The sequence below is a fragment of the Lynx rufus genome, unplaced genomic scaffold (genome assembly GCF_022079265.1).
Source record: "Lynx rufus isolate CCGP_SWC_20201006 ecotype Redwood Valley unplaced genomic scaffold, mLynRuf1.p SCAF_6, whole genome shotgun sequence".
NCBI lineage: Eukaryota > Metazoa > Chordata > Mammalia > Carnivora > Felidae > Lynx > Lynx rufus.
This window is the reverse complement of record NW_025814878.1, coordinates 96,211,461-96,236,250: the sequence shown is the minus strand read 5'-3', so window position 1 is coordinate 96,236,250 and position 24,790 is coordinate 96,211,461. Positions and strand designations below refer to the sequence as shown.

Below are 24,790 nucleotides of genomic sequence, written 5' to 3'. Positions count from 1 at the left end.
TTATTCACTCTTAGAATGAATATTTTTTGAGTATGTACTGTGTGCCAAGTCCTATTCTAGATGCAAGCATACATCAGTAAACAAAATAGACAAAGATCCCTCTGCTAATTGAATTTATATTCTGGGCTAGCAGCAGGGCCAGGAAGGACAGACAATATATGTAAGTAAAGATAAAATGTTAACATCATACCCATTAAAATGGCTACAAAACAAACAAACAAACAAACAGATAATAACAAGTGTTGCCAAAGATGCAGAAGAATTGGAATTCTTGTCCACTGTTGATGGGATTATAAAATGACACAGCAAGTATGGAAAACAGTATGGGAGGTCCTCAAAAATTTTTAAAAATAGAATTACCAATGATGGAGCAGTTCCACTTCTGAGTATACAGTAGCCTCCCCCCACCTTATCTGTAGGGGATATGAGCCAGGACCCCGAGTGGATGCCTGAAACCACAGAATGGTGAACTCTATGTATACCCTATAAATACATACTTATGATAAAGTTTAATAATAAAATAGAACAATTATAACATGCTGTAATCAAGGTTATGTGAATGTGTCATCTCTCTCTCAAAATATCTTGTACTGTATTCACCCTTCTTCTGATGATGATGTGAGATGATAACATGCCCACATGATGGGATAAAGTGAGGTGAGTCATGTGGGCATTGTGATGTAGCATTAGGCTACTATTGACCTTCTGAAGTTATGTCAGAAGGATCATGTGCTTCTGAACCACGGTTGCCCGCAGGATACTGCAACTGCAGAAAACAAAACTGCCATATAAGGGGGGACAACTGTATACCCATAAGAACTGAAACAGAGTCTTGGAGAGATACTTGCAAACCCATCTCCATAGCAGCATTATTCATGATAGCCAAAAGGTGGAAGCACCCAGATGTTCGTCGACAGATGAGCAGATAACCAAAATACAGTGTATACACACGATGAAATATTATCCAGTTTTAAAAAGGAAGGAAATCCTGACACACGCTGCCACATGGATGAACCCAGATGACATTATGCTAAGTGAAATAAGCCAATCACAAAAAGACAAATGCTGTAGTATTCCACTTATAGGAGATACTGGAGTAGTCAAACTCATACAGAGAGAAAGTAGAAGGGTGTTCATCAGGGCCTGGAGGAAGGGGGAATGGGGAGTTGCTGTTTAATGGCTATGGAGTTTCAGTTTTGCAAGATGAAAAGAGTTCTGGATATTGGTCATACAACAACGTGGATGTACTTAACACCACTGAACTGTAGAATTAGAAAGAGTTAAGATGGGAAATTTCATTAGGTATATTTGACCACAGTTAAAACAAAACTTACAAGAAAGAAAGTAATGTATTAAGGGGGAAAGGGAAAAGTGCTACAGAAAACAAGAAGCAGAGCAGAATAAAGGGCTCTAGAGGGCTCAGGAGGGTACAAACGGTATGAAATCAATTGGGGGGGTGGGGATGCCTCCTAGAGAAGGAGCGATTTGAACAAGGACTGGAGGAAGTGTTTGTTTCTTGGCTGCTGTTACAGTCAGAGTCTACATCTTCCCAGGCCCACAGGTGGTGTGCAGCAATGCCAAGGCAATGCCCGAGTGGCGCAAAGTGTAAAGTTTACGTTGGCGGGCAGCTGACGCAGAAACTGTGGCCGTGGGCATTTCAACTCAATTGGAAAAACAATCCAGGCACTCAGGTGGCACTTGCACAGATTATAATCAGATGTCATCTGAGACTTGAGGTCATGTTACAGTAAAGAGAAATGGTTGTTCTCATACTTGGCCCTTTCTAAAATCAAACTCCATAAGCTAGAGACAGCAATCAGGAGTTTGATTTTTCAGTGCCTCCTAAGTTTGCATGTTGTTGTCTAGCCCATTTCCAATATGAGTTTTAAGCTCCTGCGTAGGACTAGGATTTTCAGGGCTTCAGCTGACCTTTGTGTCAACCCATAACTAGGGAGGGTAGCTCAAGAGTACTTATTCAGTTACTGTCTCTCTGGTAGGTCATATGGCATGGAATGGTGAGCTGCTTAGAAAAATCCCGTGACCTGGACATGTTTTATTACTAATTTATAAGGCTGGTATAAACAGGTATCAACTTGCCATCATTAAGCCAATACTTTGTACTCATGAGTAAAATGGAAAGAGGTCTGCAGCATTGGGTTCTTGAACTGATTTTCCCACATCTCATCTGTTAACCTTTTCCATGTCTAAAAAAAAGAAAAGAAGTATAATGAGCATGTGTCTCTGCTTTGGAATCAGAAAGAAGTCCCTCATGATGCTCTCATCCCTACGCCACTGAACTTGGAGGGGAAATGAACATCTATGGATGGACAGGCACCTGTCCTGACCAAGGATTCTGAAGCTACACTGGCAGCCATTGAAAACACATATGCTGTCTGTGCCTCTCTCCCCAGGCTACAGCTGTGCAGTGATTGGGACTAGTAGGGACTGGCTAGAAGGAGGAGGAATGGATTCCCTCTTAAGTCCTGCCTGCACTGGTGGCAGTGACATTGGTTGACTGATTTGTAACATGCTTATCTGCTCAGTGTTTGATTTCTTTGACATCTAAATATATTTGCTTTCATCTTTATACACAGGCGCTGCCTATGATCATTTAGCCCCAGGAGGTTATGAAGCTCAAGGTATCCCTTGTACCTCCGCTTCTCCCAACATAGAGTGTTGATGGTAGAGACAGGCTTTTCTTTACCCTCACGGTGAAATGGTAACACATGGGAATGTGGCAGCCATTAGGTGTATACTGCTGTCATGAGATATATATCATTAGATGGCCATAGCAGTGGTTGGCAGCAAAAGAAGGAAAGCTCAGTGGCTTCAGCAGGCATTTCCTGTGAATCCCCTCTGGGCAAATATCTGCACTAGGCTCTAAGTGGGGGTGGAGTGGGTGGAGGGAATTGAATGCCATGTGACACAGTACTTGCCCATTAGAAACTTATGAGCTGCTAGGGTATGAGAAAATTATCCAAACAACTGCAGGACAAAGAGACACACACTGAAAGCCACAGGTGAATGGATGGATGATATTGCTTCGCCTGGGTAATAGGAAGGCATGGAAGAGTCAGCATTTGAGAGGTGCCTTTGGGGATGGATGAAGTTTCCTGATGTAGAGATAGGGAGGAGTCCGTTCCAGGTAAAGGGAACAGCCTGGACAAACACCTGAAGAGGAATCCACTTCAGAGGGATATACCAAAGAAGACGTGTACGAACTACACTGCAGCCTCATCTGTCATAGCAAATAAATGGAAACCACCTGCAGGTCCATCCACAGGAGGATGGACAAAGAATTGTAATTTGGAAAATACTCATCAGAGAAAATGAATCAACTAGAGAATCATGTCACAATTTATGTGGAACGACACAAAACATAATAAAGAAGGAAGACTGCCGGAGGTTAGATACAAAATTTATATTAAGGTTAAAAATAATGTACAAAACTATACATTGTTTATGGATATTTAATTTCATGATTTTTTATTATATTATTGCATGTAGTTATATAATTTTATAGTGTCAGTATAAATTGTATAGTTTCACCTGGAAACATTAGTGGGAATGAAAACCACCAAATTCAGTGTATAGTGACTGCCACTGGGAGGGAAAGATGGAATGGGTGGACACAGGAGCCTTAGTCTCGGGTGTATGTGTTTTAGAGACACGTATACATATACATATGCATACATACATACACATAAACACTCATGCATACACACATAAATATACACATATTTTAAAATCTGAAGTACATATGACATGTTGAATTGACAAACAGTTGTTTGTTGTATTATCCTCCAAACTAGTCTGTATACTTGAAGTATTTCATAATTTCAAAATGAAAGAACAAGTCGCAAGGCATGCTTAAGAATAGCAAATGGTGTAGGTCAGTGTTTTTCAAACCTAACATGACCCTTGGTAAGAAATATATTTTATTTTAGGAACTGGGAGTTGCATGACAGTACTTATCCTTAATATGTGGGGCGCGCCCTGACGTGTTCTGTTCTATTTACTCTATTTTGTTCTGCATGAAATGAAGCAGTGGGTGATGTTTGAAGATGCAGATTAAGGTTAGGGCACAGAAGGCGTTGACTGCCAGCCTCAGGAATGTGAGCTTTTGTTGGCAGAGAGGAGAAGGCCACTAGTGGCTTTGTGGCATATCATCATCAGAGCTGAACTTTAGTCAAGTCAAGTGAAATGAGGATAGAGTTTGTAGAATGCAAGCTCAGTTGGGGAGTTATCACCATCGTACAGCTGGGACAGTATATGAGCTTATGGGGGAATGAAAAGAAGGAATGAGCAACTTAAAAAGGAAAAAGTGGTTTGATGACTGATTTGAGGGAAGGGGGAGGAAAGGAGACATCCCAGTTGGATTTCAAGGCTAGCTGATTGGGAGATGGGTCAGACCAATCACAAAACTAGCTAGATCGGGAGTTTATTTTTAAACACACAACCCAGATGGATGTTGTGAAGTCTTGGTTGAGGTTAAAAGGCATGGATTCATAATGGTCTCATGTTTCATGAGTTTCTCCAGCAGTACATAGTACCTGGTGAGAAAAGAGAGAAATTGGGTGTAATCAAGGTGGGGCTAGACAGGCCGACCCAGCGCAAGAGTTCAGGGTGAGGAGGGCTGGCAGCCAGGGTAGAAATGAAATGGCTGGCAGTGGGGCCAACTGAGGTGGGTTGGTCTAAGGGAGGAAAAAGGTTGGGGGACCAGAGGTCACGAGGAGCCTAGTGTGTTAGAGGGTGGAAGTGAGGATGTTGTGACCAGGAAGGAGGAACTTCAAAATCTGAAATCTTGGAGCTAAAGCAGTCCTGACTGATAAAAAATCATGACCTTGGTAGAACTTGCAGGCCAGGCAGGTGGGTAGTTGTCATATAATGGAGAGGAAAGCTGGAGCTATGTGAGATAGTTTATAGTTATTGGTCTGAACTTTTCAAATAGAAGCTCCTGTATGGAATGACTAATGATTTTCAACCAGACCAGCTATTGATTATGAATTACTGCTACAAATTGTAGAAAAGGTCACACTGAGAAGTGGAGAGGGGTCTTCAGAGGTCCCCTTCAGAGAGTTCTCGCCGAATGTCCCAGGAGAGGAGGCTCTGGCTAACACACCTAGAATGTTACAGGGAGCCAGGATTTCTGGTCATCAGCATGTCAGAGGCACACAGGTACCAACTTCTCATCCAGCTCTTCTTTTTCCATTTACGTTTGAGGGACTTTCTTTATCCAAAACACAGGTGGCTGGCTCTTGGGACACAGAAGTCAGAAGTGGTGGGGTCTGTCCATACCTTAAGGGCTAATTTGGTTTAAGGCTTTGAATAGATCATTTAAATAACTGATCTGTGCCTCAGGTATTCTCACAATCAAGTAACAGAAACTAAAAAAAATTTTTTTTAATGTCTTGAATAATGTCCTCATGCAATTCAGTGAATTTCACAATTTAGTGTAAAGGAAGACATGTATACAGTCAGTTACAACATAATGCTAAGGCGGGTATGACAGGATGTGATTAAGTCTGCTTGAGGCTGTTGCTAAATTGCACAGAAGAGGCTATATCTGAGCCTGAATGTGAGAGAGAAGCAGACTTTGCTAGGCATAGACGGGTACAGCTAACACTGGGAAAGTGTGTAGCTTGTTCAGGGAACCAGGATGGACAGTCTGTTCTGTCTTCTTCTCTGCAACAAGAATAAAAAAGTAGGTCTCCCAATCTGCTAACTCCTGCTCCAATGTTATTTTACTTTATCTTTTTTCTGCCTGGTGTCTCTATTTCCTGCATCTTTGCTTAGGCATTCTTGGGCACAAAAGTGCTAATGGTAAGAGGAGATAGACCAAAAGTGAGCTGGTGACTGGAAATCAGTTAACAGTTTAAACACTGTTATGGATACCTACCACGTAGATGAACCACACACAGATAAACACATCCAACTCAAATGTTGTTTCCTTTTGAAAAATGCTCACATTTTCATTATCGAAGATCTCACTGGTTTTACCTTTAGAAGCAAATGGCCAGAGGGGAATCTTATTTCACTTTGTCCTTGAACAATTATCTATTGATGCATTCTGGGGCACCTTTAACTCTGATAGTTGCTGATAGGAGAGATAAAGGATGAGTAAGTCAGTGTTCCTGTCTCAAGAAGCTTGCAACCCAATCCACAGGAGAGACAAGCCTTTCTACACACACAGTGATATGGTGCTCGAGTCTGGATGTTCTGCTTACCAAATGTGTGGAATAGGTAGGTAAGTGTTCAGGGAGAAAAGAAATCAAGGTGGCCTGGAGAAGGCTTCATGACCAATGTAGAATTGAATTAAGGGCTTGAGGATATCTGAAGAGAAACTGAGAATGAAGTGGTTTGCTTGATTCTTGGGAGCAAATAAAAAGTCCGGGTCTTGGGACTACCAGGAGAGTGTACTGCATTAGCTGCAAAAGGGTTAACTTTTCATTGCTAGGGAAACCGCATACCTTACATGGGCTCCAACCTGGGCTTAATTTGTTATCAGATTCTTCTGCTATGGAAAGTACATTTCCCAGATTGATTTCCTGCCAGTGGAATCTGCAGCTCTCTTCAGGGTTCACCTGGGTTGGCCCCAGTCCCAGCAGGACTGCAGGTGGGCGATGAAGCTTCTTGCAGGCAAGAGGCTGGACCAAGCTAGAGGCTGTGTTACTGTGCCAGACTATACCTAATGAAGCCTGTAGTTACACTCTTACGGAAAGTCTCGGGGGACTCCTGTCCCTAGGCATTAATTAGCAGGCATTTCAGACAGCACAGCTTACCTTTACCCAAACAAGAAGTCTCTGAAGAAAAGCAATCATCATGCCCAGCTAACCTGTTGATTGACTTTGGACTGCTCAATGTGTTCTAAACTGTTCCCAGCGCCTCTAAATCCTGCCAGTGGAATTAAATGCAGATACTATTTATTGCCTGTGGAAGGTACATTCTGTGTCTGTAATGATGCATTTTGAAAACAGTACCTGTTCAAGTGAGACTACCTGAGATGTGGGAAGCATATGAAGTAACAATAAAGAAAATGCAGGAATCCCAGCCTGAGGGTTCCAGCTGGAGAAAGAAAGGCACTCAGAGGAAATACCCTCTGCTCATCCTTTCCCAGAGCACCACAGCAAACTAAGGTCATCTTTTCTTTCTCCTATCAATATTATGGGGATCCACAGAGGAAGAGATTCGGAATTGGAAAGGTCACTGAGCCTAGAAGGTGACATGTGTTTCTGGTGTATCTGTGGCACACAGGAGCACCTCACTCTTTTTATAGGCAGGGTTCAGCCATGCCAGAAGCCCAGGTGGTCAGGGATTGACTGGATTATTAAGGCCATTTGGGTTTGTGTGCTGTGAGAAAAGTCTTTTGACAATATTGCATATATTGACTTTCCCAATCTAAGAGAACAGGATTGTTGCCGTAATGGCAGATGTTACATATTTTTTTTCCCCTTCACAACTCCCATGACCATTTGGCTTACATTATGGCAAGTATAGATAGGTTGCTTCTAATAATAATTAGTATGATATGCTAACTAGTTGAGCTCAAAATCCATAGAATAATGCAAAAAGTATGTATTTCTTCATAATGCTGGGGTGGCCTTTTTTGGTGGGGGGAGTTGAGGGAGAGTGTCTTAAAATCCATTGTACTCATTAATCATGTTTTACCAAGTTTTACATATTTATGTCAAATATTCCTATTTGTAGAGTAGCAATAACCATTTTTCAGTTACAAAAGTAGTAAATGTTTATTTTTAAAAAGTATTGTAATGATAGTATCTACCCTAGAAAAAAATAAATTCCCCACAATCCCACCATGTAACAATGTCTGTATTAATGTTTTGATTATTCACGATCCCATGCTTATTCTGTGCCACATGCATATGTTTAAAAAAATGGGACACATTCATTTAATTTGCTTCTCCCTTGTAACAATGTCTTCTGTTCATTTTAATATTCAGCAAATCCCTGTTGAGCATTCATAATGTACTAGTCAGACCCTATCTAAGTGTAGGGGAGACTACAGTGAAAACACAAACAAAAACACATATATCTTTCTATAGCAATATATGTAAATATCTACATAATTATTTTAATAGGTGCATAGTATTCTATTGTATAGATTTATCATAATTTATGAAATCAGATCTCCCATTTTTGGATATTGAGATGTTATTTATATGTTAGGTTTTCTTAAATATGGAGAAAATATGCATTGACCATTGGTGAATCTGACTTCATGTCCAAATTATCTCTGCTAAATAGCAGGATTCTTCTGGTAGTCCCACTCTTTAAAATATGACTTTATAAACACTGATATGATATTTGTCAGATGTGGCTACAGAGATCAATGTGAGGGGCTCTTGGATGGCTCAGTCGGTTGAGCATCCAACTCTTTGGTTTCAGATCGGGTCATATTCTCACGGTTGTGGGATCAAGACCCAAAGGAGGCTCTGCCCTGATGGTGCCAAGCCTGCTTGGGATTCTCTCTCCCTCTGCCCCTCTCCAATACGTGTGTGTGTGCGCGCGTGCACATGCATACTCTCCCTCTCTCAAAATAAATAAACTTAAAAAAAAACAACAACAAAAAACAAAGATCGATATAGGCCTAGCAGCCTCTCACTTGATGAATGACTGGAGATCCTGAGGTTGTTTGAGGCTATTTGAAATTTCGTGTCTGTCTCTGTTGGGCCAAAGGCTGCTCAGAGAAGGTTCCAGTCCTTGTTAATTGACCCCAAGTTGGCGTTTTGGCTGTTGTTTCTTCCCAGCCATTTATAGTTATGCAGTGATGTGTGATGCTTGGCTTCTATGGACTCTGGAAGCATTTCTTCTGCTCTCTTTGATGGAAATCGCTGCTCTTTTGTTCTCTGTCCAACAACCAGCAGGCCACCTTCCTGCCATCTGTGTGAGCCACCCCCCAACAGTGACATGAGGTGATGTCACAGGATCTGTTCTTTGGTGATTTCAGCACACTGCTTGATCTTTTATACAAAGCAAAACACAGCCCAGATGAATTGCAGAATTTTACAGCTTGTAGAGATTATAACTCCATTTTATGGACAAGGACACCAAGTATAGAGAGGTTGAGTGACTTGCCTAAGGTCCCATAAGCTGGAACTAGAAATCAGGATTTTAAATTCCTCATCTGGTGCTTTTCCAGGGAATCAGCTATTCTAAGCTTGTGGTCCATTAAACTAGGGTCCTTGTAACAGACCAGGGAATATCACTGCTTTGGAGCACTTCTATTTGGCCTCCAGATAAAATGTCATCAGTAGCAAACTATGTCCGTTTGCCAAATATGGAACTTTTCATTTAATTCTCTAATTTGCTAATCATGGAAAAGACCTTTTAGATAGCATGCTACAGGTGTAGCAGAATTCAGTGACTGGTCTCAATGTTAGTATGCTTTCCCCCAAAAGGCTGATAAATGACTTCAGTCGTTAGGTTTGTGATTAGAATGTCTCACCACACCAGTTCTGCAAAGCCAGCCGTAACAAATGACATGTCTCTAAGATGAAAGAAACCCATTGGGTTTAGGATCACTTTTATATGGGTTACAGACCCACTTGGATCATCTGATCGATTTCAGTAAGATTTTATGGAAATCACATTTTCTTCTCTTGGACAGTATTGGAATATGATTTACAAATACACTCAATGGCAAATAACTGACTTTTTGATACTGATTGCTTTTGTAAGGCCAGCTACAAATTATCTTTGTTAACGGAGCAAAGCAGTTTTACAGCAGCATATCTGAAGTTGCATATCATCGTATTTGGGTTTGGTTTTAGAACACAGTTTTTGAGGGCATAGTGGTTAAGAGCCTAGGGCCAACTGCTTCGGGTTACCTGCTGGCTCTGGGATTATTGTGTAGCCTTGGGCAAGTTGCTTAACCTCTCTGTGTTTCTGTTTCATCAACTGTAAAATGGATATGATGACAATAATAATACTAATGCCAGATAGCTGTTAGGAAGTTTAAATGAGCTAATATTTGCAAAGTACCTAGAACACTGTTGGGCATGTGATAAACACCATGTGTTTGTTATTTTCGTTGTTGTTGTTATTATATTATGACATTTTCACTCCATTCAGTCATTTATTCAACAACTAATAGGAACATCTCCTATGTGCTAGGCACAGTGGGAGGTGATAAAAGATTCTCAAGCCCTCAAAGGACCTTATAGTTTAGTGGACAGAGAATATATAAGCACACCTCAAAGACATTGCAGGTTCAGTTCCACACCACCAAAGTAAAGCAAGTATTATAATAAAGCGAGCCAAATAAATTTTTTGGTTACCTAGTGTATATAAAAGTTATGTTTATACTATACTATAGTCTATGAAGCGTATAATAGCATTACGTCTTTAAAAAACAATGTATATACCTTAATTTAAAAATACTTTATTGCTAAAAAATGCTAACCATCATCTGAGCTTTCACTGAGTTATAATATTTTTGCTGTAAGGGGTCTTGCCTCAATGTTGATGGCTGCTGGCTGGTCAGGGTGGTAGTTGCTGAAGTTGGGGTGCCTGTGGCAATTTCTTAAAATAAGACAGTGAAGTTTGCTTCATCAGTGGACTCTTTCTTTATGAACAATTTCTCTGTAGCATGTGATACTGTTTGATAGTATTTTCCCACAGTAGAACTTCTTTCAAAATTGGGATTCCATCCTCCTCTCAAACACCACCACTGCTTTATCAACTAAGTTTATATAATATTCTAAATCCTTTATTGTCATTTCAACAGTCTTCCCAGCATCTTCACCAGGAGTAGATTCCATCTCAAGAAACGACTTTCAGTGCTCATCCATAAGAAGCAGCAGCTCTTCATCCACTCGAGTTTCATCACGAGCTTGCAGCAATTCGGGCACATCCTCAGGCTCCACTTCTAGTCCTAATTCTCCTGCTGTTTCCACCACTTCTGCACTTACTTCCTCCATGGAAGTACTGAACCCCAATGTCCTCCCTGAGGGTTGGAATCCACTTCTTCCAAACTTCTGTTAATGTTGGTATTTTGACCTCTGCCCATGAATGTGCTCAATGACGTCTAGAGTCATGAATTCTTTCCAGGAGGTTTTCAGTTTACTTTGCCCGGAGCCATCAGAGGAATCATTGCCTATGGCAGCTATAGCCTTATGAAATGTGAATTGAATAACATTTGACTTAATTTATATTATAAATTTTATAATTTAATTTATAAACTATAGAATTTAATTATGAATTAAATAATAAGACTTGAGAGTTGAAATTACTCCTTGATCCATGGCTGCAGAATGGATATTGTATTAGCAGACATGAGAACAACATTAACTTGTACATCTCCATCAGAGCTCTTGGGTGATGGTACTTGGTCAATAAACAGCAATATTTTGAAAGGAATCTTTTTTTTTTTTGAGAGTAGTTCTCAACAGTGGGCTTAAAATAGTCAGTAAACTATATTATAAACATGTGCTATCATCCAGGCTTTGTTATTGCATTTGTAGAGCACAGGGCAAGTAGATTGAGCATAATTCTTAAGGCATTAGGATTTTTGGAGTGGTCAGTGAGCACTGACCTCCACTTAAAATCACCAGCTGCATTACTCCGCAATAGGAGAGTCAGCCTGTCCTTGGAAGCTTTGAAGCCAGGCAGTGACTTCTCTGTAGCTGTGAACATCCTAGATGGCATTTCCTTCCAATAGAAGGCTGTTTCATCTATACTGAAAATTTGTTATTTAGTGTAGCCACCTTCATGAATTCTCTTAGCTCGATCTTCTGGGTAACTTGCTGCAGCTTCTACATCACTTCCTGCTTCACCTTGTGCCTGTTATGGAGATGCCTTCTTTCCTGAAACCTCATGAATCAACCTCAGCTGGCTTCAAACTTTTCTTCTTCAGCTTCCTCACCTCTCTCTGCCTTCACAAAATTGAAGAGAGTTAGGACCTTGCTCTGGATTAGGCTTTGGCTTATGGGAACATTGTGGCTGGTTTAATGTTCCATCCAGGCTGCTAAAATTTTCTTCAGCTCAGCAGTAAGGCTGTTTCACTTTCTAATAATGCACGTGTTCACTGAAGTAGGACTTTTGATTTCCTTCAAGAACTTCCCCTTTACATTCACAACTTAGGCCTATCTTGGCTTTCAACATGTCTTCCTCACTAAGCTTAATCATTTCTAGCTTTTGATTTAAAGTGAGAGAGGTGTGACTCCTCCTTTCACTTGAATACTACTGAGAGGCCATTGTAGTGTTGTTAATTGGCCTTATTTCAGTATTGTTGTGTCTCAGGGAATAGAGAGGCCCGAGGAAGGGAAGAGAGACCAGGGATTGGCTGGTCAGTGGAGCAATCAACAAACTCAATGATTAAGTCTGCATTGTTAAATGGGCACAGTTCATGGTACTCCCAAACAATTACAATAGTAACAACAAAGATCACTGATCACATATCAGCATAACAAACATGATAATGAAAAAAAAACTTGAAATATTACAAGAATTAACAAAATGGGATAGAGACATGAAGAGAACAAATGCTGTTGGGAAAATGGCTCTGATAGACTTACTGTATGCAGTATTGCCACAAACTTTCAGTCTATAAAAAATGCAGTAACTGGGGGCACCTGGCTGGCTCAGTCAGTAGAGCATGTAACTCTTGATCTCGGGGTCATGAGTTCAAGCCCCATGTTGGGCATAGAGCATACTTTTAAAAAAATGCAGGGATGCCCGATTGGTTGGGTTGGTGGAGCATATGACTCTTAATCTTGGGGTTGTAATTTGAGCCCCCAAGTTGGGTGTAGGGATTACTTAAAAATAAAATCTTAAAAAAATGCAATATCTGCAAAGCACAATAAAGCAAAGCACAACAAAACAAGGTATGCTTGTAATGTAAACCAGGACACTGTATTTATACAGAAAGGGGAGGCTTATAATGGAGGGTAGTGCAGGGGTAGCAGAGGCAAAGGAGCACCTGAAGGGAAGGCTTCACAGGGGAAATTTGAACTTGGCCGTAGGCATCAGTGCTCTGGGCACTCCATGCCTTTGTGCTTGTGTACAAAGGCCTGAAAGGATGGCAGAATTACTGGAACACAACATAAAAGTGGCAGGGTCAGGGGATGGTTGGAACTAGTCATGGAGATACACAGGTAGGGACCAGAGGGAAGGCCTTCTATATCCCAAAGAGGTGCCTGTGGGAGATAATGAGGACCCAAAGTAGTTCAATGGCCATGCCACTTCTAAGCCCCCCCAGAGAGGGAACCCAGCAGGTGGAAGAGGTTACAAGAAGCAGTGAGGGCAGTGGGCATACCTGGTATAAGTGGTTAAATCTGTTACTAGGAGACTGGAGACAGGTCCAGGCGCTGCACTACTCATCTACACGGCTTCTATCTGAAAGTTAAATAGTTATTTATGGACACTTTATTTATTTATGTTAAATGGTTATTTATGGACATTGTTTGCACTATGTTTCCAGAGGACCGCAACACAGAAACAGGTCATTTCATTGTTTTATTTAAAGTTACTGAGGAGTGCCTGGGTGGCTCAGTTGGTTGAGCGTCTGATTCTTAGTTTTGGCTCAGGTCATGATCTCATGGTTTGTGGGATCAAAGCCTGAGTTGGACCCTGTGCTAACAGCACACATCCTGCTTGGGATTCTGTTCCTACCTCGCTCTCTCTCTCTCTCCTCAAAATAAATAAATAAACTTAAAACAACAACAACAACAACTGTAAAACATCTTTCCTTTTAAAAAAATTTAAGTTACTAAAAAAAAAAAAAATTAAAATAAAAAAATTAAATTACTGAAAAGGAAATGCATTCTGGGTAGTTTTCATTCATCAAAACTAGGTAAACAAAACCAAACCTTAAAAATGCATACTTTGAGGGGCACCTGCATGGCTCAGTCAGTTAAGCGTCTGACTTCTACTCTGGTCACGATCTCATGGTTCATGGGTTTGAGCCCCTCATTGGGCTCTGTGCTGATGGCTCAGAGCCTGGAGCCTGTGCAGATTCTGTGTCTCCCTCTCTCTCTCTGTCCTTCCTTTGCTCACATTGTGTGTGTGTCTCTCTCTCAAAAAAAAATAAACATTTAAAAAAATGCATACTTTGTGATTTCTTTTTTAAAAGAAAATGTAAATATACAATTCTTGACTAAAATGTCAACTTATTGCTATGAACATAGCAACATATTGCTAGAAAATTCTATTCTGCCTTATAGTAATTATCTTTAATTTTTCTAAACAGTTTAAAGGAGCACCTGAAATAGAACTTTAAGACTGGACCCCTACATAAACCAAAATGTAATGTAATATTTTTAACACTTTCTTATATAAGCATTACCTGAATTCATGGCACAGATACCATACTCTTATTATCAAAATAGAGTTAAATAACAGTTCATATTAAAATAGAACTTTAAATTCCAATTCTATTATAACCTGAGTCTAATTAAAACTCTTTATAAAGCAGTTGGGGAAGGTGTTATAAGGATTCCCAGAAATGAACCAAAAACTTTAAATGCCTTTTCAGTTTTCAAAGACTGCATTAACATCTGATATAAGGCAAAAAAAAATTATATATTACCAAGTTATAATCCTTTTGTGAGTTCTTTAAATATTACTAGTACTTTAATGTGCATGTTTTGTCTCTTCAAAGCACTATTCAACTACTGCCCATTTTATTATTATTTATCCTCTTTTTATCCTGAAAAATGGAAAGACAGGAAATTACCTCCCACCTACCTTTTTTTAATGGAGAAAGTTACACTGAATAGTTTAATGTCATAGGCATTACCACACAGCTAATTGAGTAGAGCAAATATGGAACAGCCAGATCCTCTGAATCCCAAACCATTATTTCTTTTTTCCCTTGACCTTGCTGAACAGAAGGAAATTGGTGCCATATGTCTGGGCCTAAAGAACTATTTATTCAGTAAATAATGATTAGGTGTATAATTTTATATGCTGAGTACCATTTTAGACATGGGAACTTGCACACTAACAGAGCTGGCCACAAATAGGGGCGTGAGCAGAGTAAACCAATGATAAGTACTCCAGGACAGAAGTGTGCTGGGAAGAGCCCTAAAACCCAGTCTGAGGGGTAGGAGAGGCTTCCTGGTGGAGCTGGCTCCTGGGCAGAGTGTTGATGAGCTGGGTTGCTGGACTGACTGGAGGCTTGTCATCATGTGTGGAAATAAAGAGTGTGGCACTTTAGAAAAACTCCCAGTATTGTGATCCAGGCCATTAAAGTGGCCTGGAGGTGTGGATTGAGAGGAAAGTGGTCAACAGAAGTAGGACTGGTAAGGGCTTAAAGTCTGTGTTGTAAACAAGCAATGGTGAGCTACTGGGGGCCATGGGGAGGGGAGTGGTATTCAGATTTCCGTTTTTAAACTATCACCCTGAAGTGGTTCAGAGAAGAGAGGGTGTGGCGGACATGAGGCAGGGGAACCATCACTTAAGGAAGGAAGGTCAGTTATGACACTGCTGTTTTTATCCTCTGCATCAGTTCATTTTGAAGGCTTGAGTGGAGAGCAGTAGAAATGGAAAGAATGCATGGATTCCAGAAATGGTGAGATAAAACCAACAGGCCTAGATGACTGATTAGATGTAGGGGAAGGGTCAAATCTGGGTTGAAGGACAAGTTTGAAGATGTTGAGTTTGAAGTGCCCATGGGATAGTCAGTTGGACAAATCCAGAGCCACTGGATATCTGAATCCAAATTTCAGGAAAGATCTGGCTACAGGTATATGTGTGGGAATCATCTGGTACAGGTGCTAGCTAAAGCCAAGGCTGTGGGAGAAGTACCCGCACCAGAGGGACCGTGGAGGTAGAAAAGGGGCAGATGTCAGACCCCTGGAAACACCAGAGTTGACAGGGGTGGTGGGAGAAGAAAACAGGCAAGACCAGAGAGGGTAGCATCACTTAGGCTGAGAGAGGGGCATTGGTCAGCAGCATGAATCCCCACAGCTCAGGTGAGATGAGGATCAAACAGGCTTAAAGCTTCAAGGATGAGACATGAACTCCCTTTCTGCAACATCAAATCTAAACTCCTTTCAGTAATGCTGTGGCACCTACCCCACTTGCTTCTTGATTACTCCCCAACAGCCCCTCTGTTTATGGGCCCACAAAGAAGCCACAGCATTCCCTTCCTGGGAATTCCCTTTTGCCCCCTTCCTGAAATGCCCCACTCCTCACCCCTTTACTTGTCTAAGTCCCAGTGTGCCCCGAGTGAGCTCCGCTCTGGAGACCTGTTTGTATTTCAGTCTACTTAATAATTATATGCAGTCCAGTGGTGTTGGCTATAGATTCATGAAGTTTGAATCTTCTTGTAGGCTGCTTGGGGAAAGGGGTCTTATTTTATTCTTCCTTTGTGGCCTTTGTAGTCTGCAGTATTGCTGAGCAGGTGATCAACAGAGCTCCTCCAGAGCTCTCTAGATGATCAAAATATGACTTGAGCTTAGCCAGTTTATGAGGACTCTTCAGGAAGATTCCATTTCCGCTGTTTCAGCAGAGGAGCTGGAGCATACCCTGTGCAGAAGAGATCATTCTAAGGTAGCATCTTGGTCAGCCGATGGCCATATCAGCTCAGGGAGAAGTCATGGGGACGAGGCCAGGAATGAGGGAGGCACCCTTAGTCTGAGCTTTAGTCAGAGCTGGGACTGGAAAGGCTGGAGGTATGTGCCTGCACCAGTATCATGATGCCAACAGGTGATTTCCTCCAAGAAAGATTCTCAAACTTTCTAGTTGGCCCTTTGAAGACTATTTCTGGAAGTACTGCACTCTCTGGAACAGTGAAAGTAAATCCTGTCTATGGGGGTAAACTATGGGGGACTCCACTTGACAGGGCTTCTGAAGTTAATGCTGATTTTAAAAATTATACTTTGTTACCATTGCTGTGGCTGCTCTCTGGTGAAGGGAGAATTTTATGGCAGGGGAAGGGGCAGTTGCTAAGCAAAGGACAAAGAAATAATCCGCTCTCTTTCTGACTGTTAGTTTAGAATTTTTCGTTTTTCACTTCCAAAGTGTAAAAATTTAGATCCTCTTCACCCACACATAGTTGACCTAGATCTTTGCAGCACCCTCATTACTGACAGATCAGACATCATATCTTGAGTCAGAGACCATTGTGGTAGTGTCCCTGCAACTATACTCCGTGGGTGTTGGGCTCTCTCCCTGGGTGTTGGGCTACACACTCCAGAGGATGGGGTTATTAAGGAGACCCTGAGGCTGGTGTGGCAGCACTTTAAAGATCCTTGGAGGGGCACCTGGGTGGCTCAGTCGGTTAAGCATCCAACTTCGGCTCAGGTCATGATCTCATAGTTCGTGAGTTTGAGCCCCCCATAGGGCTCTGTGCTGACAGCTCAGAGCCTGGGGCCTGCGTCAGATTCTGTCTCCCTCTCTGTCTTTCCCTCACCCACTTGCTCTTTCTCTCTCTCTCTCTCTCTCTCTCTCTCTCAAAAATAAACATTAAAAATAATTAAAGATCCTTGGAAAAGAAGCTCTCATTTGCAAGGGAAATAATGATTCTGCCATTTTTTCCCCCTGTGCATCCTTTCCTTTGAAGTTAAAACCATTAGGTCTTGTACTTCTTAGTTCTAAAACCTCTCCTAGTTTATTTTCTGTAAGAGAGAACTAGAAATAATTTTCTGAAAAGAACTCAACATAAAGCCATGAAGTTAGGTTAGTGGTATGAGGACTGGAGGAACACTTGGGGTCAGAGCTCTGCAGACAGGGTTTTCTAGAAACTGACAATAAAGCAGTATCATGATCTGTCAGATCATGTCCTCAGAATGGACAGATGCCAGTTGGTTCCCATGTCTAAACTGTGTTGAGTTCCAACCATTAGACAATCAAAACCTGAGTTTTCAGTCTTTAGAAATTCACTTGCTTTGTTTGGTTTATAAGAACCTATTGTCCCAGACATCCTATTTTGAGGAGACAATGATGGGCAGAAATTGTACAGACATGTGTTATTTAACTTTAGATGTGGAATTGTCTCCAATTGGTTTGGGTGCCCAGGGATGATGGAAACACCCTTGATCTTAGACAGCAATGCTAAGGTGGAGCAATTCTACAGCTCATATCCCCAGTGACTCACCTTTACTTTTCCCAACCACAAAATCAGACCAATATTTCTGATTTTTCTCTCTACTTCACAAGTGATGGAAGAAGCCTGTATCTAAAGAATAGAGCTCTTTAATTCCCCAGAGCTTCAACAAAGCCCAGCTCCCCCAGGCCACATACTTCTCAGCCAATAGCTACCAGACAACTTGAAACATTGCCCCATGTCCTAGGCCCAGCCATGCAATGCGTCCACTTGATCCTAGGGCTGGCATACTCCATCTGTTCCCACCATTCCCTGTCCCTCTCCTTTACCCCTGCTGTGTTGTCACCAACTGCCACTGGAGTTTAGTTGGAGGAGTCTTAACTCAGGCTTTAGGATCCTCCTGCTGGCTGACAGCAGAAGCACTGTTTAGCTTATTCTTTTCTCTTTCTTTCTTTCTTTCTTTCTTTCTTTCTTTCCTTTCTTTTTCTTTTCTTTTTAATTTTTTTTTAACGTTTATTTATTTTTGAGACAGAGAGAGACCGAGCATGAACGGGGGAGGGTCAGAGAGAGAGGGAGACACAGAATCTGAAACAGGCTCCAGGCTCTGAGCGGTCAGCACAGAGCCCGACGTGGGGCTCGAACTCACGGACCGCGAGATCATGACCTGAGCCGAAGTCAGACGCTCAACCAACTGAGCCACCCAGGCGCCCCTTCTTGTCTTTTCTTTTTTTTTTTTTAAATGAATTAAGGTATTCTGATGACTGTTTTTTTCCTCTCTCCCACTCTCCCTCTTTTTGTCCTTCTGACTCCATAATCCTTAGTAAGCATTTTATATTTTAGAGTTTCTCATTTAACCATCACAACTATCCATATGGTATGCAGAATTATTACTCCCATTTTACAGATGAAGACACTGAAGCCTGGACAGCTCTATAACTTGCCCTGTTACCCAGAAAGTAGCCCCAAACCAAGGATTGACTCCACATCTCCCTGAGCTTTTTTTTTTTTTACATTTTATTAATTTTCATGCCCTACATTTTAGATCATTATCTAATTTTTTTCTTTTTCAATATTGATTAAGAAATGTGAGTCGGAAGATTACATTTTCTTCACTAAAATTAGTAATACTTTGAGAAGCACTTGCTGTATCTCTCCCAGCAGAAGGGCTCTGAAGGAAAGGAGCCATTTCAATAAATCAATCAGATTTTGAACTGGTCTGAGGAAAAGAGGTTAGAAAATATGAAGTACAGAAGGTAGCTGTATACATGCTGAAAATCCATTTCTTTACCAAAAAAATTCACATGAAATTTTGCAGCTCTTTTGTGATATATTTTGTGAAATAATTGCTATGCTCCTCTGGCTCATCTGTCATGTAAAAAAAATTCTAAGTGTAAGTTAAAACATTTTTGAGGTCTAAAATTCATTGGGTACGGATTTAGGTGCCCAGGAGAGCAAATGCAAAACGACTTACTTTCCAATTTAATTTAAAAAGAAAACAAAACAAAAAACACCCCCCCCAACTTTTACAGTTAGATTTTTATGTTGAATTTAGGCCAGGTGTTAATTTTGTTTAACTGTTAAAGTATTTCCCAGAATATGTATTGGGCTTCACCAACCAAATTGATGACTCATTTGCCTATCTTTACTCTGAAGTTCAAGTTTCTACTGCTTATCTCAGATTTTCAAGTTACTGGTGAAATTAGTGGATATTTTAAGATCAGGTGGTCAAGAAATGTAAGCTGTCATTAGTAACATCAATATTTATCATTTTTAATATTTCAATATAATGTCTCATACTATTAAAGCCTGTCTGGTAACTACATTTTAATAACATCTGGGAAACTTCAAGGTACCTCTAAAGGTACCCTTACGTACCTTCCTGATATCATTAAAACAGGCTGGTTAACAGCCCTATCTTACAAGATGTGCCTTCACACCGCAGTGGGTAGTAGAGACGAAACCCCAATCTTAGGGTGGTAAGGGGGGCGGGGGTCTTAGTCCAACTCGATTACGTACGGATGAAACAAAAATGAGGCTCAAAGAAGCTGCCTGCCGCTCCCCGGCTCGCCTAACGCACTCGAAGCCCTAAGCAACCCCACGGCCCTCGCCGCCTCTGCCCCGTCCGCCTGTCTCTCGGTTTGCCGACTTTCCTCTGTTCTCTGCAGGTTGCCGCCCCGCCGGCCGCCATGACGACCGCCATCTTGGAGCGCCTGAGCACCCTGTCGGTGAGCGGGCAGCAGCTGCGCCGCCTGCCCAAGCTCCTGGAGGACGGCCTTCCCAAGATGCCCTGCACCGTCCCCGAGACCGACGTGCCCCAGCTCTTCCGGGAGCCCTACATCCACACCGGCTACCGCCCTACGGGCCACGAGTGGCGCTACTACTTCTTCAGCCTCTTTCAGAAGCACAACGAGGTGGTCAACGTCTGGACCCACCTGCTGGCCGCCCTGGCCGTCCTCTTGCGATTCTGGGCCTTCGCTGAGGCCGAGGCCTTGCCGTGGGCCTCCACCCGCTCGTTGCCCCTGCTCCTCTTTATCCTGTCCTCCATCACTTACCTCACGTGCAGCCTTCTGGCCCACCTGCTGCAGTCCAAGTCGGAGCTCTCGCACTACACCTTCTACTTCGTGGACTACGTGGGCGTGAGCGTCTACCAGTATGGCAGTGCCTTGGCTCACTTCTTCTACAGCTCCGACCAGGCCTGGTACGAGCTGTTCTGGCTCTTCTTCTTGCCAGCAGCTGCCTTCTGTGGCTGGTTATCTTGCGCCGGCTGTTGCTATGCCAAGTATCGCTACCGCAGGCCTTACCCAGTCATGAGGAAGATCTGTCAAGTGGTGCCGGCAGGGCTGGCCTTCGTCCTAGACATCAGCCCCGTGGCACACCGCGTGGCCCTGTGCCACCTGGCTGGCTGCCAGGAGCAGGCGGCCTGGTACCACACTCTCCAGATCCTCTTCTTCCTGGTCAGCGCCTATTTCTTCTCCTGCCCGGTTCCTGAGAAGTACTTCCCGGGTTCCTGTGACATTGTGGGCCACGGGCATCAGATCTTCCACGCCTTCCTGGCCATCTGTACGCTCTCCCAGCTGGAGGCCATCCTCCTGGACTACCAGGGGCGGCAGGAGATCTTTCAGCAGCGCCACGGCCCCCTGTCTGTCTACACGGCTTGTCTGTCTTTCTTCTTCTTGGCGGCCTGCAGCGCTGCCACCGCAGCCCTCCTGAGGCACAAAGTCAAGAACAGGCTTACAAAGAAAGATTCTTGAGGCTGGCAGGTGGAGTGAGATGTGGAGGCAGCCTGTCGTGATTTGGGGAAAAAAACCCAGTACAACATTAGGAGTTGACTTTTTGTCTTTTAAGAGTTGCTTTTAAATTAATACATATTTCCAAGGATATGCCGTGGCATTGGAAAGCCAAAGGGTTCAAGAATTTTGTTGTTATAGTTGTTGCTAATAAAAGGAGTATTACTTTTTCCTCTGTGTCATAGCCTTACAAGATAAAGGAAGGGAAGGGACCTTGGCTAAGATTCATGGGACACTAAATTAAGGGTGATCTTTCTGCCTGAAAACGTAGGGGAATTCTGACTTTGGCCTCGAGGGGCAAGTCCTGGAGCTGAAGGGATACAAAAGTTGGGACTGGAAAGTAAGTGTGTGGCTGGTCCACACCGTATTGGAATGGCCATCCTACTATGTTGGTTTTTGGTAATTGAATAAATTGAGCCAAGAACTCGATTTCATTTGGATTTCAGATTGTCCAGGGTGGAGAAGTCAGAATCTTCAAAATGACTCCGTGAAACCCTTAGACATAATGAATTACTACGTTCATCTGATTTCTGGTCCCTTCTCTCTTGCCCTCCTCTGCCACTGACTCTTTTCTCAGGATGATGTCTGCCTGGCTGTTTTCTCTGCAGTGTTGTCACTCCCATCTGTACCTTGCATGGTAATATAGAGGAATATGAAGGAGTCATATTTCCAGGAAATGCTTGGATCCATGTGGACATTCAGAAAGCTTATTCTCATATAATAATAATAATAATAATAATGTAAATGGTACTAGAAAGTGCAGTGCCAAGAGCCATCAGGAGACCCAGCCAGTAAGCATGGATACTGTTTTGTGTCATAGGACACTTCTGTTTTATACCTGTAGACTGCAGTACTTGAAATCTATTAGGGCTGCCTTACAGGCCAGAAAATCTGGGGCTTGTGCTAGGGAATCTCCAGATTTGGGCCAACATGTTAAAAAAACAAAACAAAACAAAACAAAAACTAATAGAGCGAAGTAGTTCTGAGGATCCCTGTAGGGACTCGATTATTTCAAGAGGAATCCAGGGTCTGGCCTCTTAACTAGATGCCACCACATAAAGGACCCACATAACTACCCTGGTTTAAGGTCCTCCAGCAGGTGGATAACCACCTCAACTTAGACCTGAATCCTTAAAATAATCAAGCCCCAGGACAGATGAACATGTGTGCTCACTGTGGGTTAATGCCTGAAGGTTCCTTTGGGTAAGAATGGTGAACCAGGTACTCTGTAGCTAGAATTTTCTTTTGCCCAGTAGCTTCTATGGGATAAGTGGTACTTGCGATTGATGTGTTCTGGCCGCACAGCCTTCTCTGAGGACCGATTTATGTACTAATCCTGTGAAGGGGGCTGTGTTGACAGAGGAGCCATGGGAGTATTCTCAGAGGCCATGTTTCCTATCAGGATAAGGTCTCTGTTTACTACAAAGGAAACTGCTTTGTTTTCAGGCCAGTTTGATGAAACTTTTCTGTTACTAGGTTATTTTGTTATCTTCACGTCTTTGTTTTCTTCCTTTCTCTGAGAGATTTGTGGATTTTGTGCCTTATAAATGGAAATGTATGAACACTTAATATATGGCCATGCGGAATTTTCAGTTTTGGGTTATAGGAATAAGGAAAAAAAGAATGCATTGCTTTTCAACCGGTGGATGAAAAAACGTCAGAACACCAGAATTACTTATCATTCAAAAGACTCTGTCAACCTGCATTTTGGCAAAAACCAAACAAACAAAAAACCACTCAACTGAAGCTTTCCTATAATCTTCATATCAAGAAAGCATATGTCTTGTCTGCTACATGGAGTTCCTAGATGGATTTCTTTGTTAATTCTTAAATACCTGAACTTCTGTGCTACCCAAGTGTCTTACATAAGCTTCTGATGTCTAGTCCAAATTCATCACAAAGGTGGCAAAACTGAAGCCAGTTGAACTAAACAAGGGAATGGGGGGGGGGTTGTACAAACACATCGCAAGAGGGTCAGTTTAAAATGGGGACTAGAAAATGTTTGAAATATTCACTTTTACGATTCAAAGACCGTATTTTAAAAGTTGGGAGGAAGGTTTAAATCAAGCTCTTGGATATGGTGGTGGTCCTGTTGGATGTAGATCTTCAGGCCAAAGGCAGGTACTTTTTAGAAGAGAAAGCCGGAAAGAGAGCAGTGATCTTCAAATGCGGGTGACAGAGCAAGGCCAGCTGACACACTGTAAATGGTCTGTGACAAGTTCAGATAGACTAACCTCTTAAGGTATTGCCATGAAATTATTACTTTAATTTGCACAGGTATTGGTCCTCCAAGTGATTGGAAATTTTTAAAAAAGTATAAAATTTTTCACCAGAGATATTTGAGGAGCACTGGGGACTAGGTATCTCATTAAAATACCAGTATCTTATTCAAAATATATAAACACAGAAAATGCAGATGGTTTAAACTACTCAGACTCTTGAAGGATTAAAGACTCCTTTTAAAACATTTGCATTAAAATGAGTGTATCAGCAAGGAACAGACTTCGTTTATTTAAAAGAAGTAATTAAGTATTTGATAAAGGAAGTTATTTTACTCCACCATAGCCTCACCAATAGTTGACATCTGGAAATTCTGCCAGTTATCTCTCTGTCTCTATTAAAATGTAAATGCCTCTGGAAAACCTAAACGATCAGTCATTTACATCTCGTGAATAAAAATTTTGATGGATTTGTATGAGGCCGTACTCAAGGTAAGGAGATGGGGTATCAGGACACAGAAGATGGGGACACATTTGCCTATTTCCCTCTTGCCTAATACTTCCTGCCTTGTAATTACCAATGAGCTAATGTTAGTACGCTTCAGATGTTAAAGTTTCATTTCCCACCTCTGCTAAAAGTACCTCACTCATTAACAATATTCTCAGTCCTCTAATTGGAATCTTGAAATAGTAGGAGCTCAGGCTGTGGAATGAAGGTAGCTCATTCCTGATTCTGTTGCCCCCTGTCCGCAAAATGGTACCTTATCTTAATGTTAAGTATATTGTGTTCTTCAGATGCTGCACTGTAGTTTCAAGCTGGCCCTCCAGATGGCGCTCATGTCTTAGCATGGCCATTGTATCCAAATCTTTGGGCTATTAATTGTGTTGGTCCTATTGTTTTGCTTGATTGCTCCGCAAAGAAAAAATGGAACTATTTTCTGTTTATATAAATCTACTTACACGAATGACCATTAAACAGATTTTGTATATGGATTGTTGTACTGTCAACAATTATCTTGTTTCTTTGACAAGGTTCTTTAAAAAAAAAAAAAAGTTTACTTATTTTGAAAGAGAGAGAGTACAAGCAGGGAAGAGGCAGAGAGGAGAGACAGAATCCCAAGTAGGCTACACGCTGTCAGCACAGAGACCCTGGAAGGGCTCAAACTCACCAATGGTGAGATGATGTCCTGAGCTGAGATCAAGAGTCAAGATGCTTAACCAACTGAGCTACCCAGGCACCCCTCTTTGACAAGGCTCTTGACAAAGGCTACTTT

At 41.9% G+C, this 24,790-nt stretch overlaps 1 protein-coding gene across 2 annotated transcripts in view; it reads left to right on the top strand.

Moving 5' to 3' along the window:
* PAQR8 (progestin and adipoQ receptor family member 8) overlaps positions 1-24,509 on the top strand; it is a 79,509-nt gene extending 55,000 nt beyond the window's left edge. For both annotated transcript variants that reach the window (XM_047101520.1, XM_047101519.1), the window contains exon 2: positions 20,176-24,509. In XM_047101520.1, the coding sequence (XP_046957476.1) occupies positions 20,197-21,261 (1,065 nt within the window). In that variant the 5' untranslated portion in view covers positions 20,176-20,196 and the 3' untranslated portion in view covers positions 21,262-24,509. The remainder of the gene's footprint in view (positions 1-20,175) is intronic.
* Positions 24,510-24,790: the final 281 nt, after the last annotated feature.